This window comes from Enhydra lutris, unplaced genomic scaffold, assembly GCF_002288905.1.
Source record: "Enhydra lutris kenyoni isolate GAN:26980312 unplaced genomic scaffold, ASM228890v2 scaffoldscaffold9, whole genome shotgun sequence".
Lineage (NCBI taxonomy): Eukaryota > Metazoa > Chordata > Mammalia > Carnivora > Mustelidae > Enhydra > Enhydra lutris.
The window spans coordinates 61,070,273-61,097,801 of NW_019154093.1; the positions used below are offsets into that span (position 1 = coordinate 61,070,273).

The 27,529-nt window shown below is 39.4% G+C and overlaps 1 protein-coding gene across 4 annotated transcripts in view; it reads left to right on the plus strand.

Annotated features, from left to right (window-relative positions):
* Window positions 1-27,529, plus strand: part of LOC111143053 (transmembrane protein 56-like) — a 110,029-nt gene that overhangs the window by 39,962 nt on the left and 42,538 nt on the right. For all 4 annotated transcript variants that reach the window (XM_022496492.1, XM_022496491.1, XM_022496494.1 and 1 more), the window contains 4 exons: window positions 18,340-18,505; window positions 23,027-23,116; window positions 24,869-24,927; window positions 27,369-27,463. In XM_022496492.1, the coding sequence (XP_022352200.1) occupies window positions 18,351-18,505; window positions 23,027-23,116; window positions 24,869-24,927; window positions 27,369-27,463 (399 nt within the window). In that variant the 5' untranslated portion in view covers window positions 18,340-18,350. The remainder of the gene's footprint in view (window positions 1-18,339; window positions 18,506-23,026; window positions 23,117-24,868; window positions 24,928-27,368; window positions 27,464-27,529) is intronic.

Below are 27,529 nucleotides of genomic sequence, written 5' to 3' on the forward strand. Positions count from 1 at the left end.
AATGGGGGAAGAAGGAATTTTCATTTGGTGAAAAATATAGAACAACTAAACCCTCCCCCTTTACAAAGTTTTAACATTTTAGGGGCATGATCACCAAACTAGTCTTGCTCAGTTAACATGTTTTGCTCTAACACATGTAAAAAAAACATTGAGATGATTAAGAATTTAAATGTTTTATAATTTGCTGTATGCTATTTTAAGGACTTAAAAAGACTTCTGCTGTGTTCTGATTGAGAAAGATCCTTTGCCTTTCCATATTTTAGCAACCTGTGTGTATGTCACTAAACAGATCAATTTCTTCCCTGCTTTGTGGAGGAATCCATGGCAGGATAAAGGCTCTAAGGGAGGGAGGCTGAGTTGTCCATAGGGAAGGCCTAGCCACAGAGCAAAGACTGCTTGTTTGGAGGATCCCAGCATAGTATTTCCCAACCAAACCCTTGAGACATTGGACATTTTGAGGATTCCAGAATGCTTTACAACCTGAAGTCACTGCATGTTTTCTTCAGTGTTTTTTATTTCTTAATTACAAAAGTGAAACTTTCTTGTTATACATAACATAAAGAAAAACCATGAAAATAGCCAATGCTCAAGAAGATGACAGTTTACTTCTTTCCCTTTCTCCAGCTCCCATTTTCCCTGATCTCACTTCCAAATACAGCCAGTTAGTCCTTCTTCTCTACAAATGTCAAAAAAGCCAGTTAGCTATTTACGAGAAATGTATTATTTCACTTCCTGCTCTTTTTTTTCTCCCCCACCCCAGAGCATGTGATGGGTGAATGCCCTTTGGTATCATCTCGTTTAGTTAAGTGTCTGTTTAGCCTGTGATAGTGTGGCTGCACCAGCATATTTTATCATCCCCCTATCAGTGACCCTGAGAGCTGCTTCTGATGTTGTGGGAAACACCCTTGTACATGCCTCCTTTGACACATTCCTGTTTGGAGGATAAAAGATGAAATCTTTAGTAGACTGCTTAATTTTAAAATTCAGTTAACAGAGTGCTGTCAAAATTTACTTATTCTGGGGTGCCTGGGTGGCTCAGTGGGTTAAGCCTCTGCCTTCGGCTCAGGTCATGATCTCAGGGTCCTGGGATCGAGCCCCGCATCGGGCTCTCTGCTCAGCAGTGAGCCTGCTTCCTCCTCTCTCTGCCTGCCTCTCTGCCTACTTGTGATCTCTCTCTCTCTGTCAAATAAATAAATAAAATCTTTAAAAAAAATTTACTTATTCTACCATTTAATTCCCCAAATATCCATTCATCAGTGAAATGATAGCACTGTACACTCTAAGGATTTCCTAGCAGGGCGGTGCACAGCCTTTGCTGACCAGGGTTCATCATCTGGAGTAGGGGAACTAGGCATACACATTGCTGATAGTATCTTTAATTTTACTTATACCTACCCAATTCCAAAAGTGTTTTGGGATGGCTTACAAAGATGCACGCAATAGGACAAGATACGGTAAATTTAGGATGAGAAAGAAATATAAGCCAAAGGAAAATAAGAGGGAGTTATGAGTGAAGTTGATTATTGTACTTTGAAGTTCTGGCTATAAGTATTCCAGCAGCCTAAGAGAAGAAGCAAGCAGTCCACAACGAGCTTCAAGGTGTCCCGACGAGAAACCAGATTGGAGAAATCCATCTGTTCCTGGTTCTAGGAGGTGAGAGAAATTTCCCCTTCGGATTTTCAGCCAGAAAACACTGCATCTGCAATGGCCAGCATTCTCAACAACGTCCCCAGTGTTGTACAGCAAAACCTAGCGACCTTGCCTTATGCTGCTGTTTCATACCATGTTCCTCCATGCTAGTCAGGGGTCTCATGCCTTGGCAAGTCCTCAGTGAAAGGTCATTAGGGTGAGGGGGAAGTCCATGGGTTTAATCCAGAGAGAGCTATAAGAGGACAGATGAAAACAGCAATCTGGTATTGTTCTTAGACAATTTTTTTTCTATAGTACCGAATGTATCATTTGAGTAGAATTTCTGTGAGTAGAACCCACTTATCCAGGATTTCTAGGTTTCCTACTTACAAAGCAAGAAGTGAGGATGTTTATTTATTTATTTTTAAAGACTTTATTCAAATTCCCATTGCCATACAGCATGTCCTGTTAGTGTCAAGTGTACAGTGTAGTGATTCAACACTTCCATACGGCCCCCGGCACTTGTCACGACAGGTGCACTCCTCAATTCCCCCATCACCTGTTTCACCCATCCTCTCAGCCACCACCAATGTATCAGAACTTTAACAATGGATGAAATCTTTTCCTCTTAAAAACACGCATGCAGGGCGCCTGGGTGGCTCAGAGGGTTAAGCCGCTGCCTTCGGCTCAGGTCATGATCTCAGGGTCCTGGGATCGAGTCCCACATCGGGCTCTCTGCTCAGCAGGGAGCCTGCTTCCCTCTCTCTCTCTCTCTCTCTGCCTGCCTCTCTGTCTACTTGTGATCTCTGTCAAATAAATAAATAAAATCTTTAAAAAAAAAAAAACACGCATGCACAAGTCTTTCGTTGGGCCGTACATGCAGGATGGCTCATGTTCACATTGATGAGCTCCATGAGTGAGAGAGGCTCTGAGCCACCATTCCAAGAAATCTTGAGCACTTCTCTGAGCTCTTCAGTATTTCTGGGTTGTCCCATAGGAGAGTGTCCGCAGGACTCCGAGATCTACAGGTTGGGGTGGTGTGACCTTATTTAGTGGAGCTGGGGAAGTTCAAGTGTCATGAGCCACCTGGGTCTGTGTTTCCATGGCCACATTCACTCAAGTCTTACCTCAGAGCATTGTCCCAGAATAGTTCTTTATTACCAAATCTATGGGTCAAGCTGAGGTCCTTTTACAGGACCTCTCCTGAATTTAAACTTGAGGTTTATAGTAAATGTTAACCTTGAGGTCACCCGAAGCTTCGTGTGATTGTTTTGAACATCACCTCCTAGCCTGAGACATGGTCCAGGGAAACGTGTCCCTGTGTTCAGATTTTTTGGCTGCCTGACAAGTGTCAAACAGATATATCATCATGCTGATAAATATCATGTTTATTGGGAAACAGTGCAGCTGACAAAGGCAATCTTATGGGAAGATATTAGAAGAGAAGAGAAACCACTCTCCGTGTACCTTGGTAGGGTTTTAAGTGACCCTTAGGGAACAGAATGAAAGGTCACCTAGAGGATTTAGAAACTCCTTGGCTTTTTCTCATTGAAGCCACCATATCTCCCAGCTGGATAGGAGGTGTAAACAAGCTGTTGGGCCCCTAGGCCATAGGTTAAAAGGAGGGGGAAATGATCACATTGCTCAGGATACCCAATATCCTATCCTGCTGTGACTTGGTACCGTTTGAGAGATGGGTGTAACATTTCTTGGTTAGGAAAAGGTGATAACCAGTGCTATCCTTTATTGAGTGGTGTTTTGATGTAATCGTGAATAACCACCCCCAAACCTAAGGGCTTAAAACAATGATTTATTATTTCTTATGATTCTGTGGTTGGCTGGGCAGTTACTCTGCTGGTTATAGGCTCATTCATATGGCTGCCTTCAGCTGGAGGGTGCACTGGGCTGGAAAATGGGGGTGGGCTTGCCAGCATGGCTGGTGGCTCGTACTGAGTGCTGGCTGTCAGCTGGCTGTCTCCGTTCTCCAGGTGATCGCTCATGCTCCAGTATTCTAGACTGGTTTCTTTACATGGCAGGTTTAGAGCAACACTCAAGTGAGCAAAAGGCCGATGCTACTAGGTCTTCTGAGGCCTACTGAGGCCCTAGGACTCTCACAGCCTCTTTTCTACTCATCGTTTCTCAGCAGGTGCAAGGCCAGCCCAGATTCCTGGGGTCAGACACATAGACTCCACCCCTGGAGTGGCAGTGTCACAGTGACAAGGAATTATCACAAGTGGCTGCATGTGCCAAGCCTTGTGTTGGGTACATTTCGTTCATCTCGCTCGAGCCAGACAACTGTCTTGCAACATAGGCATTCTTGTCCCCTTTCATAGGACTGGCAAGTCAGAAAGGTCATATTCTTCTTGCCCGTGGCCACTTGATAAATCCTGGGAGGAGGATTTGATTCTAGGTTTCTCTTAGGTGAATGGAATGCATTTTAAGACTCAACAGGTGAGAGAAATTTGCGAAATTCTTCTTCAGCTCCTTTAACCCATTCAGTGCTATTTCTGGTTCCTGTGGGGAGCAGGCAAAAAGAGACGCTCTGCATCCCAAGGACTCTCTCAGGGGTAATTGGATGGACAGTTGAAACGTAAGAAGGACCTTCCTGTCTTCTTAGGTTCTGATTTCCCAGCTTGCTTGGCAGTGATTCCTTTAGCAAAAGAACAAATAAAAAAATCTTGCTCTGTCCAGCTTTTCCTTGACTTCACAGTGTTGGGAGAAAGCCAAGAGATGTCCCAAGCCAAGAGGCTCCCTTCCAGGAAGGGAATTGCAAGGAAGTAAGGACATCAGAGGTTGGGTAGAGGTTGGCTGCAGGAATGTGTTCCTCTTCCTGAGTCCCGCAGGTGACATGGTGCCATCTGGTCTCTGCTTCTGCTATAGGGCTCCTCGGTAACCTCTTCTAAGGCTTGGGGAGTGTGTTGTGTTTGAAATGTTGACTTCCTTAAAGATGGGCCCTCAAATTGTACACCCTTCCAACCCCTTATTATTTGTGTCAAGTACTGTATTTGTATGATTTTCCAGTTACTATTGTCTCCTGGCTTAAGGCATTCTGATTTATCCAAAATCCAGTGGCTGTCATTGGAGCTTTTAGGTTTGCAAAACAAAAACTTCTTTATAAAAGCTTTAAGTAGGGTGAGATGCTAGGAAACGTTTAACAAGTAAATAAAATGTGCTATCTGTACTCTGAGCCTTAAGATCGTAGAAAACGGATTGAATTTCTAAGGGGAGAATTCTCAATGCATTGGGGGTCAGGAATCAACAGAGCAGTTGATTCTCTCCCCAGGGGAGAGCTGGGGAAGGTGGCCTTTTCCCACTGTCATTCCCTTGCAGCCCCACTTCTTGTTAGGCTTTGTAAAAACAAATCCCGCATCAGAGAGTCAGTGTAAAATGAAATAAAAAAATAAGACAAAAAACTTACAAAGTTGACACAACATAGATTAACTGTATTAGATTTCATTTTATTTATTTTGAAGTTAGTAGCCAGAACATGTAAAAAGTTTAAGTAAACGTAAGTGAGGAAAATAAGAATAAACGTTTTATTAAAATCTTAATTAAAAATACCTGTAATAGAAGGGAAACCTGATCAAGTGCTCTGGGAAACCAGGAGAGAAATTATTTCTTGAAAAAGCAAGACTTCTCAGGGAGAGCCTAAGAGGCTGGGATAACCCTCCCTCCTCTCCCCAACTTGCTGTGCCAGAATATCTTGGTGGGGATTCTGAGCTGTGTGGAAAAAATATCAGTCCCTACCACACACTCCCGTGCCCCGCCCCTCCCCGCCCCACCACAAAACTGGAAAAGGGAAGACTACAGAATCTTCTTGGCTGGGTGGAATAAGAATATATACAGAGAAAGTATTAGGTACATGTGAGAGGGGCAGGGAGAATCTCTGGGATATGAAAATTAAAAAACACTGGATGAGAGGGACCAGAGAAAGATCTAGAAGACATTTAGCATAGGATGTAAGGAGACAGATAAAAGGGAAATCTTATCCTAAAGAGATCCTTTAGCAATATGAATTAGCTGTTACAACAGTTCTCTGAGCTGTAGCAAGATGGGGCCACCCCACGGTCGCTGAGTGGGTTCCCTAAACAGCACCAGCTGGGGAACAGAATTTCAGCCTCCCTCCTTTTCATACATGCCGTGATTGTAATTATTACATAGGATGGTGGGGAAAATAAAGGCCAGTTAGAAATGGATGAATATATAACCTTAAATATTTTATTTTTTGTTATCATTAAAATGATTTATAATTCAAAAAATTATTTCAAAGACGTGTCATTGCATTGCCAGCGTGTGTAACAGAATCAAAGAGTGTCTCTGCAATTTGAATTCTGTTATATGCTCTTGAAAGAAAAAGGATTGAAGGAATGGGAAAAATATAAAGGATAGGGACGCCTGGGTGGCTCAGTTGGTTAAGCAGCTGCCTTCGGCTCAGGTCATGATCCCAGCGTCCTGGGATCGAGTCCCACATCGGGCTCCTTGCTCATCGGGGAGCCTGCTTCTCCCTCTGCCTCTGCCTGCCATTCTGTCTGCCTGTGCTTGCTCTCTCTCCCTCTCTCTCTCTGACAAATAAATAAATAAAAAAAAAAAAATATAAAGGATACCCTTATTCAAAGTTTAGTATCTTCAGTGACAGGGAGGAACCACAGAGAAATCTTTGCTATCATCATGAGCAGTTCCTTGTTAGACCTTAAGTAACATCATATCTGTGAGAAAGGGAATATGATTTAATCATATGAATATAGGGTTCCTTAGCCTCTTCTGGTTTAGTGTCCATTTTCTTCCCATTGCATCTGTTTAAAAAGCAGTACCATGAATATTGGAGGATTTATGGAAGTTAGGTTAACTTTTATGTAGCTGGCTTCCCATAGACTTTCACACTAGTGCTAATGGTTCTTGAACATGATGCTCAGAAAAGGAAGAGAGGTGGAATGTTTTTTGCACATAATTTTCCTAACTTTTTTCATATAGATCTCAATATAGAATTGAAATAATAATAATGACAATAAAACCCAAAAACTGTAACTGTAGTTAGTTGAGAGCTTTATAGGTATTTGATTAGATGGTTAATGGTTTTTACATGAATAAAAGACAAGAGAGGGTAGTGGGATAGTTATTCTTTACTGGGGGGGGGGGATGGTTTATTGTCTCTGGTTAATTATGTTTTACGAGCATTTAGACAGATAATTGAAGTGTACCACCCATATGAAAATGCAAACAAAACCCAGAATCAGGGCTTAGTTGGTTAAGCATCTGCCTTCAGCTCAGGTCATGATCCCAGAGTCCTGGAATTGAGGCCCACGTTGGGTTCCCGGCTCACTGGGGAGCCTGCTTCTTCTTCCTCTCCCTCTGATCCTGCACACACACACACACACACACACACACACACACACACACACACCGCCCCTTTCTCCTCTCTCTCTTTCTGGCTCTCTCTCAAATAAATACCTAAAATCTTAAAAAAACAAAAACAAAAAATTTCAGAACCTAGAATGATTGGGTAAGGTGTAGGTATGACTTTTTTTGATAGGGTTTTGGTTTGTTTGGTTTGGTAAATGCCTTCTACTGTCATGTGTTCATTTATAAATAGCTCTCAGTTTGCAAATAGAGACTTCTAAAGCACTTTAACATGTTAGGCCTACTGATGTAGCTAAATCAATAAGTAAGTACTTACGTAGTTGATAAGAGTGAAAATACAGTGCAGACTGTAATTATTATGAAACCTTTGAACACATACCATTTATTATAAGGCGTTCGGGATGAAGAAGCCATATATGCTACTGCTAAGGTCTAAATGTTTATGTGTCCCTCACACCGCCCCTGCCGGCAAATTCTTACGTTGAAATCCTAACCTCCAGAGGTGGTGGTAGCAACAGGTGGGGCCTTTGGGAAGTGAGGAGGTCATGAGGGTGGAGCCCTCACGAATGGGTTAGTGCTCTTGTAAGAGACCCCACTGAGCTGTCTTGCCCCTTCTGCCATGTGAAGTCTATGACCTGGAAGCGGGCCCTCACCAAGTCATGCTGGTGCCCTGATCTCAGGCTTCAGAACCGCGGGCAACAAGAAGTTTCTGATGTTTACAAGACATCCAGTCTGTGGTATTTTGTTAGAGCAATACAAATGGACTAAAACACATATTCAGTGTTAGTTCGTCTTATAATATTGGTCAGGACTCTTTGCTCTCGGCCACTGAGGTGAGGATCCTTTACAAGTAAATATGTTTTCATGCTGTAGTACAAGAGTTGTCGATTTAGAATATTCTTTTTCCAATATTCCGACCGTACTGCAAAATGAAAGACCTGCTGCTGATGAGATACCAGCAGAATGAAAAGCCCATGTAAGAATATGAATGCCTGTTATTATCATTTGATTTAATAGACATGTACTGAGCACATGCTATGTAGCAGGCCTGTGTTAGGTATGGGGATGGAGGGGGAAAATGTCCGTGTTTCCCACCTTCACGAGGCTCACATTTCACTGGGGGAAGGAGACATTCATTTAAATTGCAGCTTTAACTGACAAAGACAAATACCATATGATCTCACTCATGTGGAGTCTAAAGAAACCAGATAAATAAAAAAGCAAACAAAAAGCCAAATCAGACCTATAAATACAGAGAACAAACTGAGGGTTGCCAGAGGAGAGGGGGGTGGGGGTGGGCAAAATGGGAGAACGGGAGTGGGAGACAACAGGCTTCCAGTTATGAAATGAGTAAGTCACAGAGATGAAGAGCACAGCATAGGGAATACAGTCAGTGGTACTGTAATAGTGTTGTCTGGTGACAGATGGGAGCTCCGTTTGTAGTGGCATAGCATAACATACAGACTTGTTGGATTACTATGTTGTGCCCCTAAAACTAATACAACGTTGCATGTCAGTATACTTAAAATTTTTTTTTAAAATAAATTGTAGCTATAAAGGGGAGGGACTTGGCATTCTGAGAGCAGATAAGGGCATACTGACCTGGTGCCCAAGCCTGGAGAAGGCCTCTCTGAGGAAGAAAGGGTTGATCGAGAGCTGAAGAAGTATGAGAGTTAACCTGGGAGTGGGGGGCAGGGTGGGAGGTGAGGGATAGGTTCTACAAAGGCCTTGTGAAGGCAGGGACCATGGCACCTGTAAGGAACAGAAAGGTTACATAAGCTGGAGTTTAGCAAGTGAGGGCAAGTGCCAGTTGAGGCTAGAGAAAGTAGGGTCCTCATAAGAACTCTTGGAAACCATTGAAGGTTTTAAGTTGGGGGTAATGAGGAGGTGATGTAATCAGAAGCAGCTTTTTGTGAAGATTCCCGTGGAGTCCTCCAGTCTGTTAACAGATAGCCTTCTGGTTTGCTGACAGTCCAGAAAAGTGATGGTCATAAGCTAGAGAAAAATGGATGCTTTTGAAAATCGGATTTCCACCATAGGACTCAGTGGATTGGATTATGGCACATAGTAGGAATGTACAGAAAACAAGTTATTAAAGGATGGCTGCTAGGTTCTGGCTGTGACATCTGGATGTACAATGCTAACCATTCAGTGAGCTGAAGAACCTAGAAGTTTTGGGGTCAAGTCATGAGCTTTGTTTGAGATGCCTTTGAAATGCTTTGTCGTACTGACAAGTTGGCAGTTGGCTGTGTACATTAGGAGCTTAGAGGAGAGATCTGGGATGGAGAGTTAAACGTGGTATTTTTCTGCATGTAAGTGGTTACTGATGTCACAGGTATAGGTGAAATGACATAGGAAACAAGTAGAGAGCAGAGGGTCTGATATTGAGCCTTAGGGAATTCTGTTACTTAGTGGCTGGAAAGAGGATGAAGCAAGGTGTTAGGGAAGCACAGGAAAGTTAGTATTACAGGGAGAAAGTGGTCAGTAATGTGAGTTCAGGTAACATGAAGGCCACATGTAGGTGTCCTTGTTGACCTTAGTAATAGCTATTTCAGGGGAGTAATGAAGGTGGGGACAAGAACGGACTGGGTTAAAGATCAAGAGAGATGAGAAATGATGATTGTATGGATACACCTTTCTAGAACTTTGTCTTAAAGGGAATGGGGGAAAGGGGAGAGAGGGCAAGAGTGAAAACTGTTGGATTAAAGAAGAGCTGGTGGATTTGTTGATTTTTGTTTCTACTGAGAACTTGAGCCTGTTTAAAAGCCAATAGAAAGATCTAGTTGCAGAGAATAAAGGATCTTGGGGGAGCAGAAGATTCCCAAGGCAGCCAGAAAGGTTGGATCCAAAGTGCACTTGTTGGAGAGGTTGGCCTGAGGTGGAAGGACAGATGGGTGAAGATGCAGGTAATTTGTGTGGTCGATAGTGTGATCGCATTTTCATATGTTGGCTTCTGTAATTTTGTGAGGTCAGATGGGGGGTTATCTGTTGAGAATGGGGGTGGATGGTTAGAGGTTTGAAACCTGGGGATGACTTGGAAAATGAGTGGTGACATGTGAGAGGAGCAGCTGGGGCAGTGAGGTGGGAGTGCAGTGCAGTGTTGAGGGTCCTCTGATCCCTCTGCCCTTTCTCACTCACCAGCCCCAATCCCTCTGGTATGTGGCACTTCCCAACAGTGCTCTGATTGTTTAGGGCTCATTGCTGAGTAAAGAGTTGAGTAGTTCTGGGGTTGGAGTTTAGCCAGCTGTTGGCAGTGGAAAGGGAGTGTAGGGTGTTAGTAAGAGTATTACTGAAATGATGGGCTCAAGGATCTAAGCTGATTAAAGAGGGAAGTAAAACACAGGAAAGGGCTAGCAGGTTGGGACGGAGCCAAGAAGTCAGTGGACTCAAAAATACTGTAATACTGAGCACACTTGAAGGGAAGGTCAGCAGGGGACTACTTGGGATGTTACTGTCGAGGCAGAAAATGGTGAGTATGGGACAGTAAAGGTCCATGAGTGGTTGAGGCGGCATAGAAGAGATGCTATTTCCCATGAAGGAAAGAAGGACTGGGTTGTTAAGGAAACCTGTACCTTCAGCAGAGTAAGAAGTCATTCAGGATAGTATCAGGGCTTGAAGATACTAGTGAACAGAGACCAAAGTCTCTGGCTGGGAGGAAACATCCAGGAGGTTGGAACACAATACCAGTGAGGAGAGGAGAGGCGGTATAACTAAGTAGCAGGACCAAAGTTTGCTGGATGTTTACTGGGGGGCAGGGGACTGGAGGAGCAGGGCCTGAAGGAGACTGTGAGGAACCAAGAGGACATAGGGTGACCTCCTGACTCCAAAGTGTGGGAGACCTGGCAGCCACGACCTGAGACGGCTACAGGGAAGGGAGGTGGTCCTCAGAGCACACAGGAGAGGCAAAGGATAGAGATCTGTTTCCTGGGCATGGAGCAGCAGCCCCTGGGGGCCTAGTAGGAAGGATTTGGGAGGTGCATATAATAAAGGGCTGGGTCAGGTGGCTGCTGGGAAAGAACTTAAGAGCGTGACAGGGATAGTCATGTGGTAGAGGATGGATTTCTGCAGTGGGGTCCACCTGCATGTGTGTGTTGACTAATGTAAACAAGGATGAGTTAGGGGTCTTAGTGGCTAGATAGTGGTCTTGTTGCCCTCGGCTGGAGTGGTGACAGACCCAGCAATTGCATGCCTTCTTGCCGCTGGGGACAGATGATGGTGGAAACAAACTTAATGTGCACCACATGCCAAGTACTATTCTAAGTGTCCAACAAACATGTGGTTTATGCCCCATGACAGCCATGCCAAGTTACTACTGTTACCGCCATTTTGCAGGGAACTGAGGTTTAGGTACGGCTCATTTAGTAATCTGTCCCAGGTCACACAGCAAGCGGTGGGAGGAGGTCTAGTGTCAAGCCTGCAACCAAGTCTATGTACACTCCACTGAGTTAACATGTACTTATTATTTTCCTACATATGTAATTTTGATTTTTTAAAAACCTGAATGATAGACTGTTGAGAGCTTATATAGTGTTGAATGCAAAATTGGCTTTTTAGATACCAAAGATCAGTTCAGTCCTAGAATCCCAGAATCTTTCTTTGAGAGTGCTCTCAGAGACCTGGGTCCACCCCATTGAGGTCCCTTTACCACTTCTATGATGGATGCTTGGGCACTTCTAAATTGTTAGAAGGTTCTTCCTTAGATTAAGCTGAACTCTTCCCTCCCTGTAATTTTTGCCCACTTGTGCCTTTTTGAGTAATGCAGAATAAGTTCCCTCTTTCACTTTTCCACACCACAGTGAAGATGTTTAAAGAATGCTCTTGAGTCCTTTCTAAGTAATCTTGTTCCCAATGGTATGTGATTAATTCAGAGTAAAGTAGGACTGATAAGTATCTTGATCCAAAGGCATGCTTTTATGCTGACTATAAATGAGCCTGAAGTTTTTTTTTTGTTTGTTATTCATATCTTCATTACTTTATTATCTCTTATTGGTTTGTGCAACTTAAAATGCTCAGGCTTCCCATGTGTGTGTGTGGTGGGGGTGGTATATAGCTATTATACCAAATCCTGTACTTAGGTATTGCCTTTAAAACATTTATTCCTAGTATACTTTTTCTTTCTGATTGGGACTCTTTCAGCTTATGAAGATAATTCTGAAACCTGATTCTGTTAACCCATTATATTAGTTATATTTCCCAGCTCTGTGTTAGATGCAGATTGAGTACAATGTGAATATTTGTAAAAAATGTTGCTAATAACAGACCAAAAAGAGAGAATCTTATAGGATAGCAAGAGATATTTCTCAGGTCTGTTTCAGATCACTGATCTGCATGCTGCTTCTAGTTTTTCAGCTGGTTCCGAATTTACCTAATTTTGTTTTCCAGCCACGTTTGTTTATATTATTCATAAGGCTGTCATGAGGAACTTCCAGAACTTTCCTGGAATCAAGTTATCCTCCATTTGCTATTCTTTAATCTGCCAGGATTTGGCAGTCAGTTAATTATGGGAATAAAGGATAGGAAGGGGACTAGAGTGACTGAACTCTTCTAGACTGGAAGATGGGGGAAGTGTGGTCAATGATAGTATCATTCTCCGAGATACAGAACCCTGGCAGAAGGACTGGTCTGGGATTAAATTTGGCTCAGATCATATAGAGTCTATGGGGCCTCCAGGATGCCCCTATGGAGCTATCCGGAGGGAAGGTGACCATCCAGGACTGGTATGCTGGGGGATGTTTGGTTGCACACAGCTGAAGCCATGTTGAAGGTGTGGGGCATACACCTAGGCAGAGTTTATAGTGTGCAAAGAAGAGGTTCTGTGTTGGGGCAGGGGAGGTAGTAGACATTGCAACACTGAGGGAGTTCATGCTTGACAGCCTCCATTTTTTTGTGAAATAATAAGAAACTATATCTTTTGTAAGAGAGAGAGAACTGGAGATTTGAGACCAGTGAGTGTGTGGAATTAGTGTGGGAAACAGGAAAGGGAGCTCAAGAAAGATGGAAGAGGAATCCTAAGCACAAAGAATTCTTCCCAGCTTTCTGCTTCCTTGCTGCCCTTAAAGACAACCCCAGAAGACCTTTCCCTCTTCATGTTAATGTTTTTACTGCTAGCCACTATGCAGTGGTTCATGTTGTATCAGAATGGAAAAGAGTGAGGTTGTCTATGTGTCTGGAGATGGCATCGGCAATTCTGACACACTCCCTAGGGAAGCCCTTGTATTACAAGGGAATAGTGAACATGGGAAATGAGAGTTACCTTTGTTTTCCCAAGTCAGTAGTTCTAGACTCCGCTGGTGGAACGGAGTGTTACACTTCAGCATTCAAGGGTTTGGGGATTTTAATAGAAGAGAAGACGCCCTGTTGGTTTATATTGAATACCCTCGATATCTCCTCACTGTTCATGGGTCCTCTCTGCAGGGTAGTTACTATGCTGAAAGTAGGGAATATCCCCTTAGCACCGTGAGCTTGGCACTCTGTGTGGTGGTGATCGGTTTCTGTGCTTCCCCACTGGCCTATAAGCATGTTCCCCATTTAGTATTCTGAGTTCTGGCCCAGAGCTGGTCTGGTGGACATGTGACAGATGTCAGATGAACTGTCGGCTGAAGTGAGGGCTGAGTCAGCCTGGCTACGCTGTTTCCCGTGGCCCTGCCTCTGAGAGTCCTGCTGGAGAAAGGCTGTTACAAGCTAGTGGTGGAGAGGTGTACTTCAGACCTTTTTATGTTTTTCTTCTAGGAAAACTGCTTGAATTAAAGTCTTTGGAAACTGTCTTGGGAGAAAACATTCAAGTATCATTTGTATTCAGGAGGCCTCTGGAAGAGTTTCTTGGGTGTGAATTAAGATGGGCTAATGACATTGTAAAGTTCATGTCTAGACACTCCCCTTATAAATTGCCACAGAAAAATTTCCCACTTCTGTTCTGGCTTTTCCTTCCTAGGGTAGTATCCCAGCCACATGTAGAGGTACATGACCCAGGTCGAATACTTTCCTATTTTTACTGTGTGTTCTTCTACTTAATAGTCACTGAACTCTCCAAGATTCTTAATCTATGTCAGGAATGAGAATTGTTTGGTTTTATCCATTTCCCCTCCTTCTTGCCTGATTTAGTGAATGAAGAGCGGCATTTGCTTTCTACCAGCAGCCTTGTTTTTTTGGGGGGGGGGAATATATAAAAGAAATTTTAAAAAATCGTTGGATTTGTCCTTGATTTGGCATGACTGATGAAGCAAGCAGCTGCTTAATAAGAAGCAAAGCTGGGAGTAGAACCATTTAATTAGCTTCTGTCCGTTGAGCCTTTAATAGAAGCCACAACTCGATTATATGGATCTCTTTAGTTTTAAATGAAACATTTTTGCAAAGGGAGGTTCAACATGTACTCCAAAGACCCCAGTTAAATGAAAGTCTTTCTGTGAAAAATATAAAATAGCCAGTATAATACTTAACAAAAACTAGCTTTTTTTAAAAGAATGAGTTTTTTTTTCTTCCAAATTGTTATTTATATTCTAGTTAGTTAACATATAGTGTAATACTTATTTCAGGAGTAGAATTTAGTGTTTCATCCCTTCACATAACACCCAGTGCTCTTCACAAGTGCCCTCCTTAATTCCCATCACCCATCTAGTCATTCTCCACTCACCTCACTCCTTCAACCCAGAGTTTGTTCTCTATCTTTTTTTTTTCCCCTCTATCTGTAAGAGTCCCTTATGGTGGGGTGGCTGGGTGACTTAGTCAGTTAAGCATCTACCTTTGGCTCAGGTCACGATCTCAGGGTCCTGGGATTGAACTCCACATTGAGCTCCGCATCTCCCTTTCCCTCTGCCCCACCCCTTGTTTGTGCACCTGTACACACACTCTCTCTCCCTCTCTCTCTCTCAAATAAATCTTTAAAAAAGGGTTTGTTATGGTTTGCTTCCCTCTCTCTTTTTTCTGCTTTCCCATATGTTCATCTGCTTTGTTTCCTAAGTTCCACATATGAGTGAAATCATATGGTATTTGTCTTTCTTTAACTGACTTATTTTGCTTAGCATAATACACTCTAGCTCCATCCACATTGTTGCAAATGGCTAGATTTCATTCTTTTGATGCTTGAGTAATATTCCATTTTGTGTGTGTGTGTGTGTGTGTGTGTGTGTGTGTGTCTGTACCACCTCTTCTTTATCCATTCATCAGTTGTTGGACATTTGGATGCTTTCTATAATTTGGCTATTATTGATAATGCTGCTGTAAATATCAGGGTGCATGTGCCCCTTCAAATCAGTATTCATTATATTGTTTGGGTAAAAACTCAGTAGTATAATTGCTGGGTCATAGGGTAGTTCTATTTTTAACTTTTTGAGCAACCTCCGTGCTGTTTTCCAGAGTGGCTGTACCAGCCTGTATTCCCACCAACAGTGTAAGAGGGTTCCCTTTTGTCTGCATCCTCGCCAACATCTGTTGTTTCCTGTGTTGTTAATTTTAGCCCTTCTGATAGGGATGAGGTGGTATCGCATCATGGTTTTGATTTCTATTTCCCTGATACCAAGTGATGTTGAGCATCTTTTAATGTGTCTGTTACCCATCTGTGTCATCTTTGGAAAAATGTCTATTCATGTCTTCTTCCCATTTCTTAACTGGATTATTTGGTTCTTTGGCTGTTGAGTTTGATAAGTTCTTTATAGATTTTGGATACTAGCCCTTTATCTGATACGTCATTTGCAAGTATCTTCTCCCATTCCATAGGCTGCCTTTTAGTTTTGTTGATTGTTTCTTTCACTGTGCAGAAGCTTTTTATCTTGATGAAGTGCCAGTAGTTCATTACTGCTTTTGTTTCCCTTTCCTCTGGCGATGTGTTTAGTAAGAAGTTGCTACTGCCAAATCAAAGAGGTTGCTGCTTGTGTTCTCTTCTGGGATTTTGATGGTTTCCTGTCTCATGTTTAGGTGTCTGGTCCATTTTGAATTTACTTTTGTCTATGATTTAAGAAAGTGGTCCAGTTTTCCCAACACTGTTTGTTGAAGAGACTCTCCTTTTTCCATTGGATATGCTTTCCTGCTTCATCGAAGATTAGTTGACCATATAGTTGTTGGGGTACATTTCTGGGTTTTCTATTCTGTTCCATTGATGTGTGTTTTTGTGCCAGTGCCATACTATCTTTTTTAATTAATTTTTTATTAACATATAACGTATTATTTGTTTCAGGGGTACAGGTCTGTGATTCATCAGTCTTAAACAATTCACAGTGCTCACCATAGCATATATCCTCCCCAAATCCCCTCCACTCCAGCAACCCTCAGTTTGTTTCTTGAAATTAAGAGTCTCTTATAGTACTGTACTGTTTTAATGAGTACAGCTTTGTAATGTAACTCGAAGTCCAGAATAGTGATGCCTCCAGCTTTGCTTTTCTTTTTCAGGATTGTTTTGGCTATTCAGGGTCTTCTGTGGTTCCATACAAATTTTAGGATTGTTTGTTCTAGCTCTGTGAAAAATGCTGGTGGTATTTTGGTAGGGATTGCATTAAATGGGTAGATTGCCTTGTGTAGTATAGGCATTTTAATAATGTTTTCTCTTCCACTAGGAATGAGGAATTTCTTAGTGGCGACTTATTTGAGTGTTTTTTTTTGTTAATGTACTAGTTAACAGTTAATAAAATGGATAATGTTGTGTAATACCTACTATGTTTTATAATATACCTTTAGCAAACATTAATGAAACAAATGCACATTATAAGGTTGAATTTTAACAAAAGTAAATAAGTAGCTCATGTCCAGCCACCCTCCAGGACTAGCAGAGAACATACAGAACCCTTCAGAGCAAACCATTCTCACACTGAAGATTAAACTCTCCACTCTTTTCTGGTTACTGGTTTCATTTTCTTCATTTATCTGCCCACCTGGCCTCCAGATCCCCATTTGCTTTAATCTTAGAAAAACATTTTCCCTTTTACGTTTCACTTAGTGAATTATAATGATATTTAATTTATGTACAAAACTTTTATGTATTATTTGGTTAATATTAAACCTAGGCTAAAAGATCACAAATTAAATTTTTAATACCCTAAAACACATGTTGAATTAAAAAAAAGTAAATGAGCAATAAATTTAATGGAATCTCACGGAGAAGAATTATAATATCAATATTTTTACTGAGCACACACACCAGAAAGAAAGAATGGGGAAAGAACTCATTACAGACACATGAGTTCTGTCAGAATGGGCCCTGTGGGAGCCTGATTCTTATTACAAGCTCCTGGTTGGAGGGGAATGAAGTGGGGTTATTGCTAGTGTAGTCAATGACTTGGTTTTTCTCTAGTGAATTGGCTTCAGTAGGTGACTTTATTTCTTCACATTAGGCAGCTGGAAATATGTATTGATTCATTTCCTTTTCATTTGAGGGTCAGCTGTATCAAAGATGGAGCCATTTCTAGAAATGCTATATTTGCTGGATATGAGCAACTGCTTTAGTGTCTTTCTTTTGGTTTGAATGTTCCTAAGATTTTTAGATCCAAATAAAGTTCAGTTCAGTGAGCTGGAAAACATATTTTGAATGAGTACATATGCATATTATATATATGCATATTACTGTTCTTCTAACTCTACCCTTAAAACCTGAAGCTCTTTTATAAAAATCTCTTATTTTAAAGATAAAAAGCCATGGAGGATTTTTGGTCCAAGGATGTGTGTGATTGCAGAATACTTTTTTAAAAGTTAAATACTAATTAAAGCAGCAACAGTGGCATGGTTCTTTTCTAAGATGGTATTCTTCTTCCTAAGATTTTAATTTTGTTTTAAATGTCATTTGTCTCACTGTACAATTAGTTTTTATAGTGTAATTATTTTTTGTTTTGCTATTGTAGTTAATCTTAGTTTTATTATTATTTTTGGCCTAATTGTTTCTTAGAAATTATCTAATGGACTCATTTCATAGATGAGGAAGTTAAAGCATAGAGAAATCAGGTGATTTTTCCTAAGTTTAATTAAAAATATTACTAAAAGAATACCTTCAGTTAAAGTACTTGAAATGCCCTCTTAATGTTAAACTCTAAGACTTAGATAATGTTGAAAATCATGCTGTTAAATTTGCCTTCTAAAATTGATAATAGTGAGATATTTAGGATGATTTTTCCCTTTTTTATTTTAAGAGTCTCATGCTGTACCGACTGAGCTAGCCGGGCACCCTCCCTTTTTTATTTTAAATACAAATACAAGATACATGACAAATAGCTAATAAAGACTTAAAAGTCCTTTAGTTTCTTTGTATTCTTATATTTGTGCTAAATTAAGATAAATTATTAAAAATATAAGCATGTATTCTTAAAATAAAAAAAATTTAGATTTCTTATGAGCAATTTAAAGCAATTGATGCCCATCTTTTTTTCTTAACAGGTTGAAGAAATATGGACACCAACACCAAACTGGTCTTCAACAGTGTTATTACCAGTTTTTTCACCTTTCAGCTTCTTTTCTACTTTATAAGTTTCTGGTTTTCAGCGAAAGTTTCTCCAGGTTTTAATAGTCTCAGCTATGAGAAGAAGATTGAATGGAACTCAAGGTAAAGCATATGAAAATGTAACTGATTTTAAAAAGTTAGTTTTATGAAATAAAATTTTTAAAAGTATTTCCCCCAAAAATCTTTCATTTAAGATCTAATAAAATTGAAGGTCAGATTTTTTTTTTTTTATTAATTTGACCTTAGGAATAAAAGGAAAGTAAGTAGATAGATCTCATACAAGAAAATTAAAAAAATTCTTCTCCTGAAAGATGTAAAGAAAAATTGAACTTTCTGGGGAGGCGTGGGAAGGTTAAGGCGACTCCAGCTGACTGCAGAAGAGTCCTGTTTTGTGTTCTCCTCTGAAACGTTTATGATAACAAACACATGCTCTCTGGAAGTGATCACAGAAGTGAATGTTAGCTGGGTCTGTGAGTAGCCTATATATGGTGTTGGCTGGCTTGGCCAGACTGAGGGCAGTTAAATGCTATACACCTGAGTATATGGTTAGCACATCTGTATCTCTGTTTTAATGAACTTTTCATTATAATTCAGAGGCCATCAGAACCTATTTTTTTGTTAAAAACTGCTTTTTAGATTTTATTTAAAACAAAAGAAAAAAATGGAAAATGAATAGTACCTTTAGGGTAAATAGAAATCTATGGGACTTTTAATGAGTTGGCTTGCACATTTTTTGAGTGTGCAACTCATTAACCTTTCACAGTGTTTCAAACACAAAATGACTCTGATGACTGCTTCACGTGCTTGTGAGCATTTCACCCAGATGTCACCGCGCTTTTGTACACTGGTGAATCGAAGCAGCTGTGGATGTATTTTTTTGTTGTAATTTACTTGAAGTTAATGCTGACTATAAAATGAATTCAGCAGGTCTCTAAAATTGCTATAATTATTTTTCATTGCAATTTCCTTTGAGAATTAAGTTCTGCCAAATTCTATTTATTTGAGAATGGTCCTATCTGGGAAGTGTCCTGTCTTTGAGCCGAATTGGTTTGTAGGCATGCACTTTTATAACTCAGACTGTGAATAAGGCTTCAGTTGTTTCCTTTTGCACCTTACATTGATTTGTCTGGTTCATGCATGCTATAGCTCTTTTTACCCAAAAGTGGGAATTATTTCACCATGTAGTTTTTTTGTTTTGTTTTGTTTTTTTTAAAGATTTTATTTATTTATTTGTCAGAGAGAGAGAGAGCAAGCACAGGCAGACAGAATGGCAGGCAGAGGCAGAGGGAGAAGCAGGCTCCCTGATGAGCAAGGAGCCCGATGTGGGACTCGATCCCAGGACGCTGGGATCATGACCTGAGCCGAAGGCAGCTGCTTAACCAACTGAGCCACCCAGGTGTCCCATTTCACCATGTAGTTTTGAAAAATAAGTTTTTTTTTGTTTTCTGAAGAATTCTAAGATGTTGTTCACAAGTGGGATACAAACCATCATTTTAAAAAACCCTTTCTCAGATGCAGATAGGTAGAAGAGGGAAAGAGAAGGAAGGGGTGAGGAGTGGGATGGGAGACAGATTTTCTGAGAGTAAATTTTGAACTATTTTCATTACCCTTTCACCATGGTCAGGGTAGGTAAGGGCATTTGAATCTTGGGGAGCAGCAAGCCAGAGGAATAAGGACGGTACAGAGAGATAGAGGCAAGATGAAAATGAAATTGAAAAATACTTTGCATTATTCAGTCTTATCACTGCCATTCTGCGGTGCACAGAATCGCTATTTGGGAAACCGAGTTCCTAGCTGAAAAAGGAGTCTGGGATTATAGAAGATTCATTACCCTATTTAAATGGCATTCTCTCTCTTTCTCTCTCAAATTTACTCCTGTTCCCACTCCAGCTTGGTTTACATGAGACTTAAGCTGTGAGGTGGAGTATAAAGAAAGAGAAAAGATGGGCCACTTTTTGAGTAAAGTACATGTATATGTCTTGAAATCCTGCTTCCAGTCTTGAAACACCCAGATCAACACAACCCACATAATTCTTTTTTTTTTTTTAAGATTTTATTTATTTATTTGACAGAGATCACAAGTAGCCAGAGAAGCAGGCAGAGAGAGAGGGGGAAGCAGGCTCCCTGCCGAGCAGAGAGCCTGGTATGGGGCTCGATCCCAGGACCCCGAGATCATGACCTGAGCCGAAGGCAGAGGCTTAACCCACTGACCCACCCAGGCGCCCCAACCCACATAATTCTTACTAATAATCAGGAAAAAGTCTCTGAATAATGAGTGGTCTAAACCTTACTGCAGAAGAAGTACAGGAGGAAAAACAACTCACCAAAAAATTCACACCTGAGAGGTGACAGTTTAATTAAGCATAAGTGATAAATTGCTGTACTTAATTGTTGCATTTTCAGGAAAAAAATACATATTTACAAGTATTATTTATATCTTATAATTAAAAAACATTTTCTTATATCCATTTGTTTTCCTATGGTATAGAAAGTCCTATTGTGTTAAAATACTCTTAATTTTAAAATCTGCTTCTCTAATTTTTTAACTCTTGCCTGTTTGAGCTATATTATTTCTGTTGGTAATACCCCTACTACATACGAATGATTAAATCAGTAACTTTAAATTGCTGTTCTACAGTGGTCCTTATTTCCATTATCTCCCTTTTTATTAGCACAAACATTTCTTTTTAACCTTCTTAGAAAAAAATATTTTCTTTTGGGTAGCATCTTGGTGTTTCATTTTGGACGGTAAGAAATCTACATCTTGCTTTGAAAAGAATCCAATTTTAAAGAATAGACTGTGAAATGTTTACTAAACAGAAGTCTCTGAACATATAGACTTTTAATGCAGAAGAGTAGGTAAGCACAGGGTATTTGCTTTTCCTGATCCAAATAAGGTTTAACTTTTCTCTCATGAATTCTATGCCATTTCCATCAGTTAAGGGCTTGTAATTCTTCCCATTTACCAGGTAACATTTCAATACAAAGAGAATTTGAGGGCTGGGTATCAGGAACAAAAAGTTCTCATTTTTCCAAGGGGAAGCTTTTTGATGTAAGTTTATTAAACACTAAAACAAGTCAGTGAGAGGGTGAGCTTTCTGCTTTCACAGACTTTTTGAATGGCAATAGAAAGCTGGTTGTATGATTATTTAGATGGACTGTCTTACTTGACATAAAGGAACTTATATCCTTAAACAGCCATGTTTGGAATATAGGTACGTTTGGCATGAAAATTCCAGATTTGTAAACCAGATAAATTGAGGTTAACTATTCACACTTCAAAATGATTTTTTGGTATTACAAAGTATTCTTTGTCAGTGCCTTTGAATTAGTGAGGATCTTTGAGCATTTAAATATTATTTGATTTAATATGATGTATCTGTTTAGGTCCACATCATCTATTAGATCCAGCATATTGATTTTTCAAGTTACAATAAGATTTTCTAGTATCAAGCTTCATATTGGTTGATATATGTCACTGTTAAAGGTTTGGGATCATATTTTAGACAGAAATTTTTTTACATCCTATTAATTTCTAAAAAAAATTTTGCTGTTCCTTCTATCCTTTATTCTAATGAAGAGAAAAGAAACTTCATTACTTGTAAACTTTTTCATTGTGTGAGTAAATATATTGTATCCTGTGAACACTTCTTTAAGTAGCAAATCAGAGAGCTTGGGTGTTGGTTGAATCCAGTAAATTAATAGCAAGATATGTTCGCAGAAACTGATGTTTTCCATCTAAATCTTATTCCTTCTATAAAAGAAAATTCAGCCTGGATCTCGTGAACATTTTGCTTTCACTTGAGTGTTTCTTTTAAAAATAGATTTTCTGTACAAATTCCTGGTCCTCAATTTTTCTATTTAGAAGTGGTTTCATAATAATGATAAAAAGACTAATAATAGCTGCTCTAGCTTTCTTATGGGTTGGTAACAGGAATCAAGTGCAGCAAGCATGTGAATGTGCATTTAACACTGAAATCTCCAAGGCAATACATTTTCATTTCACAATCCATTCAAATTCTGATCCAAGGATATAGAATTGGTTAAGGTCAGTAGATGTGGAAGATACGCCTCACTGACTGGACCAGGAAACTAATGCTGCGGTGAGGCTGTTAGGGCTGGAGCTTGGAGCAGGGTGCTGGTTAGTGGACTTGCCAGTCGCCGTCTGTCTGTACCAAACGCTGTCAACTGCCTCACCAGATATGCTTCTGCTTCTGCTTTGAACTTTTTTCTTCTTTAAGTGGGCTCCACACCCAGTGTGGAGCTCAACCAGGGGCTAGAACTCACAACCCTGAGATCAAGACCTGAGCTGAGATAGGGTGGGTTGCCCAATTGACTGAGCCCCTCAGGCACCCCTGCTTTGGAATTTTTAACAAATAAGTGATTCCACAGTTTTCTAGTAGGAAATTGTAGACCTGGGCATCCTTCTTGCTATTAGTTCCAAAGTAAAGTCATAGCCCTTGGATTTCTAAATGATATTTTTGTATTATACTCTTAGATATACTCCATTCCTATATTTAAATGCTTCCAGATTTAACTTCTTCAAAATGTTAAATGTCTTGCCAGAATTACAGTTTATTGCAAAGAATCTAAAATCTTTGTATGTATTTTGTTTCATTTCAGAGTAGGATCTACATGCCATTCTTTGGTGGTTGGGCTTTTCGGCCTATACATTTTGTTTTTTGATGAGGTTGCAAAGGCTGATCCACTTTGGTAAGCTATTTCTTTCCAATATAGTCCATTTGATTTATGTTTTGATATTAATTATTAATAAGAACATCTCCTACTTCAAAATGGAAAATATATTGATGGTGCATTGTTTATTAAAATGCTTGTGTTCAGATGTACTTCAGCAAGATGCAATAAAAGGGTTTATTTTAGATTTGAATACAAATAATGAAGGCCACTTTGTACTAGTATCCCAGTTGTTACTCAGGACAGGGAGAATATGATGATGATGTAAATATTTACACTGAGTTAGTGAGTAAAACCAAGTTGTCGTAACCACTGTTTTTTTTGGAGCAAAAATGAGTTAACTATTGAGTAGGATAGTCAGCTTGGATAATAATCTAAAGACTTAGTCTAGGGTTGAACCCATCATTTGATATCAGAGGTATAAAAATGAGGATTATAGATGTCCATGTAAGAGGAAGTTAGTACCACATGAGAAGATTTGAAATACTAATAATAACAATGTTCAGCAATAATAGATAATTTCTAAGATGACTCTTTTTGAAAATTTTAAATGTCATTTCAATGGCAGAGATATTGCAAACTGTATTTCCGGGCCTTATATGAGAAGGCTTATTTCGGCTTAGTTTGAGAGACAAGGTATGTTTTCAGAAAGCACTGCATAAGGATGTAGTAGATGTGGGCTCTGGGGGATGTGGGACAATGTAATTTTTGACCATTTGTTTGCAGCAATGCCATTTTGATAAATATGGAATTATGCCCATCAGAATTCTACCAGTATTGATAAATTTTCTTTGGGAAGGTATTTTTCAAAGTGAATCAATTTAGTGAATTTAATTCCGTGATGAGGTTTTTTATGTTATCTACCTAAACCGTTTCTAAGTTTTTTCTCCTGATTTTATTGTTATAATGATGGTCAACAGAACCAGTTCTTTTGGGAGATAAATTTTATGACAAAGATTTAATTCACTGGTCGATTTTTGTCCTTATCAGGCTTTTACATAGTATAATTTTTGATCTTTTTACATTTTCTTTGGTGCTGCAGTTTATTCCAGGTTCAGTTTTCCTGGGTCATATTTGCAGATCAAAATTTGTAAAGAAGATAGGACTTCTGCTAAACCTTTCCATTTGCAGTTTAGCTGTTATCAGATTAATTTTGTGTTCATTTCACCAGTAGTTTACATTATAAACCAGATACAAGACTGATAGTTTGTATTTGTTTCTTGGAGTAAAGACCATTATTAGGGCAAATTGTAGGAACTTGATATTGTATATATGTTGAAACCTCAGGTTTAAACTGTCCTGTTCCTGCCGTTTTCCAGTTATATGACAATAGGCAGATCTCTCTAGTCATCAGTAAAGTGATAGTGACCAGTATATTGCTTCAAGATCAGGGGTAGGCTGGATGATTTCTTGAGTATTTGAATCTCTGGTTTAGAAGAAGGAATAAAAACAAAAACAAGACGAGCCACCATCTGGAAATCTATTTGAATCTTTTCACAAACAAATCCTTTGAGAACACATTTATAAAATGTTATATTTTTGATAAAATTATTTATATAAACTTTTCGATAATATAAGAAATTACGATTATTTGTGTAGTTAGAAGTATATCAAGCTAACCCAGGGCGTGGTACAAATGACAATTTACTGTTCAAGAATCTATAGAAAGCATTTTAATTATGTTTCTCAATAGAAAAAACAATGTAGCTGTCATCTGTAACCCATGTGCTAAAAAAAGGGAATCTTTTTTTTTTTTTTTAATATTTATAGGGGTGATTCATCGCTTGTGAAAGTGAATATCTCTATTGCTACAGGCTACCTCATTTCTGGTATGTGATATGTTGGCCTCTGTTTCTTTTTACAGTTCTCATGGGATTTTACAAAGAATACATAGTCTATTCTTTCAGTTTATTTATTTGTGAAGTCACTTGTAGGACCCATAAGAGGAAGATTTATCTGCTGTGATGGTAGAACATGAAACATTTTTCCTGTTGGCTGTCTGGTTCTCTTTGACGGTAGAGCAGCAGAGTGGGCCCTCAGTTAGGCCTGAATTTTTTTTTCACTAGCAATGGGCCATTTTTTGCCCTAAACGGTCTCTCAGGTGGAATTCCTGGGAAGCTAATGAGGTTTAAGCATCAAGATTTCTCTCACTTGCAAGGGCCCTTGAAATGGGTTCCTGTGCTTGCCGTTTTATATTGTTTGGGGGAAGTTCGCAAAGGGAAACTGTTTGAGCCATAATCAGTTAAGATCATGGACTCTTTCTACTCCATGTTTCCCTCTGTCCTATTTCTCCTCCTGTGGGATGGGGTTGGAATAGCCTTTTATACTATGAGATAAAGGGGAAATTAAGTGAGAATATACGATTCGAACTTTTTGAAGAGACATTCTAGACCATCTCTGTAAGACAAGAGAAAAAGAACAGACCCTTGATTTGGGCATTTTATATAGGGAACCCTATTTTATAATTTTCAAATTCAATAGATAACTGCAAAATCCAAATAAAAATAATGGGATATGAAACCAAAGTGATAAAGATGAGTGATGGACCCAATAGAAAATTTTCTGCTATCAAGAAGTGAATTGTAACAAAAGATTAAATTATACCAAAACACAGTAATTCATTAGGAGGAAGAAATGAATTTTGAATTAAAATAATGAATAGGTGATTAGATTATCTAATGGCCCATTTACAATTAGAGTGAATCATGTGAATACACTGGAAAAAGATTTGCTTGTTTGGTACGAAATGCTGTTGTGGACAAGGATGACACACAATTTATAGTACAGTTTCCGTAGTGTAGTGGTTATCACATTCGCCTGACACAATTTATAGCACACCTCATGGACCGCTTCATGAACATTGTCCGTTCAGAGAGTAGTGACCACGCAGAAAGTCTTGTATGAAAGAAGCTTGATAAAGCTTTCCCCAAATAAGATAATAATCTGAAGCACTTAAAAATAAGAATTATGAACTGAAACTGACTTTTCTAAACCAAGCTGAATGAAGAGTGAATTCTTTTTGTTCTCTCTATGGAAATTATTACAAGGTCATTATCATAGAAATTGGTGACCAGTGTATGGCCAAAATATATTGGGAAAATGTATCTAGAGAGGTCTGTCATGCAGTCAGTTACTAATAGTGTTATATTTTCTTGATTTCCACTGTACTTGATTTGTACTGTTTGTTTTCTCCATAAAATTGGTAATCTGATTACTTTTTTTTTTTAAAGATTTTTATATATTTATTTGACAGACAGAGATCACACGTAGGCAGAGAGGCAGACAGAGACAGAGGAAGGGAAGCAGACTCCCCGCCGAGCAGAGGGCCCAACATGGGGCTCGATCCCAGGACCCCGAGATCATGACCTGAGCTGAAGGCAGAGGCTTTAACCCACTGAGCCACCCAGGCGCCCCAATCTGATTACTTTTTAAAATAAATAGTCACATCTAGTTTTGTATCAGTAGTTTTCATTTTTTTATATATATACAAGAAGGTTCTCATATAAGCTCCAATCCCATGAAACCTGAATCCTCTCTTGGTTTCCACCCATGATAGCCATTTGCCTCCATGTCTTTCACATTTAGCCATTTGGTAAAGAACATAGTTGTGTGAACATTTTGAGAAGCTTGTTTTGTTAAAAATTCTGTTTTGTTAAGGGAAAACTATTTTCTGAATCATGGTGTTTATATTCGGGATCTTTTAAGGAGAAATTGAGACCTTGACCTCTTGCTTTGCATATCTTTTTAATAGTTTTATTAGTATCTTTAATAGTTTAATTGTTTTTGTTTTTATTGCTATTTTGAATTAATATTTAATCATATCCTTTGTTAATTTTTAAATACTGTTTTTTGGATTTGTGTTATAAATAAGTTGGCCATTTTGTACCTTTTCTGCAACTATCTTATCTGTGTGAATTGTTGTAGTCACAAACATCAGTAATTTCAGCTTATTTAAAAATTATTTGTATTCAGTAACATTTCCATTTTATTTAACCCTGGTAAGTTATTAATTTGTACTTTCAATGAATATATTACCTGTGTGGTGGGCACTGTGCTGGATTCCCACATGTGGTCCTCACCCTGGGGAGGTCACAGTCGTGTGGGAGCAGATACCTTACAATAAGGTGGTAACAGGACTGCAAAGCATGAGCAAAGTGCAGTGGGCTCAGTATGGACTGTGAGAGGCTGTTGAGGGGGAAAGTTAGATACACTTGAAAAACAGTCCAGCCTTCTTCCTATGTAATATCTCACTTATTTTTCCTTCTTTCAGATTTGTTGATTCTCATTTTGTATTGGAAAGTGATTGGTGACAAATATTTTATAATTCACCATTGTGCAGCGCTGTATGCATACTACTTTGTACTGGTGAGTGCGAGGATTTACGGTAGCCTGACAAGTAGACAAGGTTGGGAGTGATGACTTAGGGGTGAA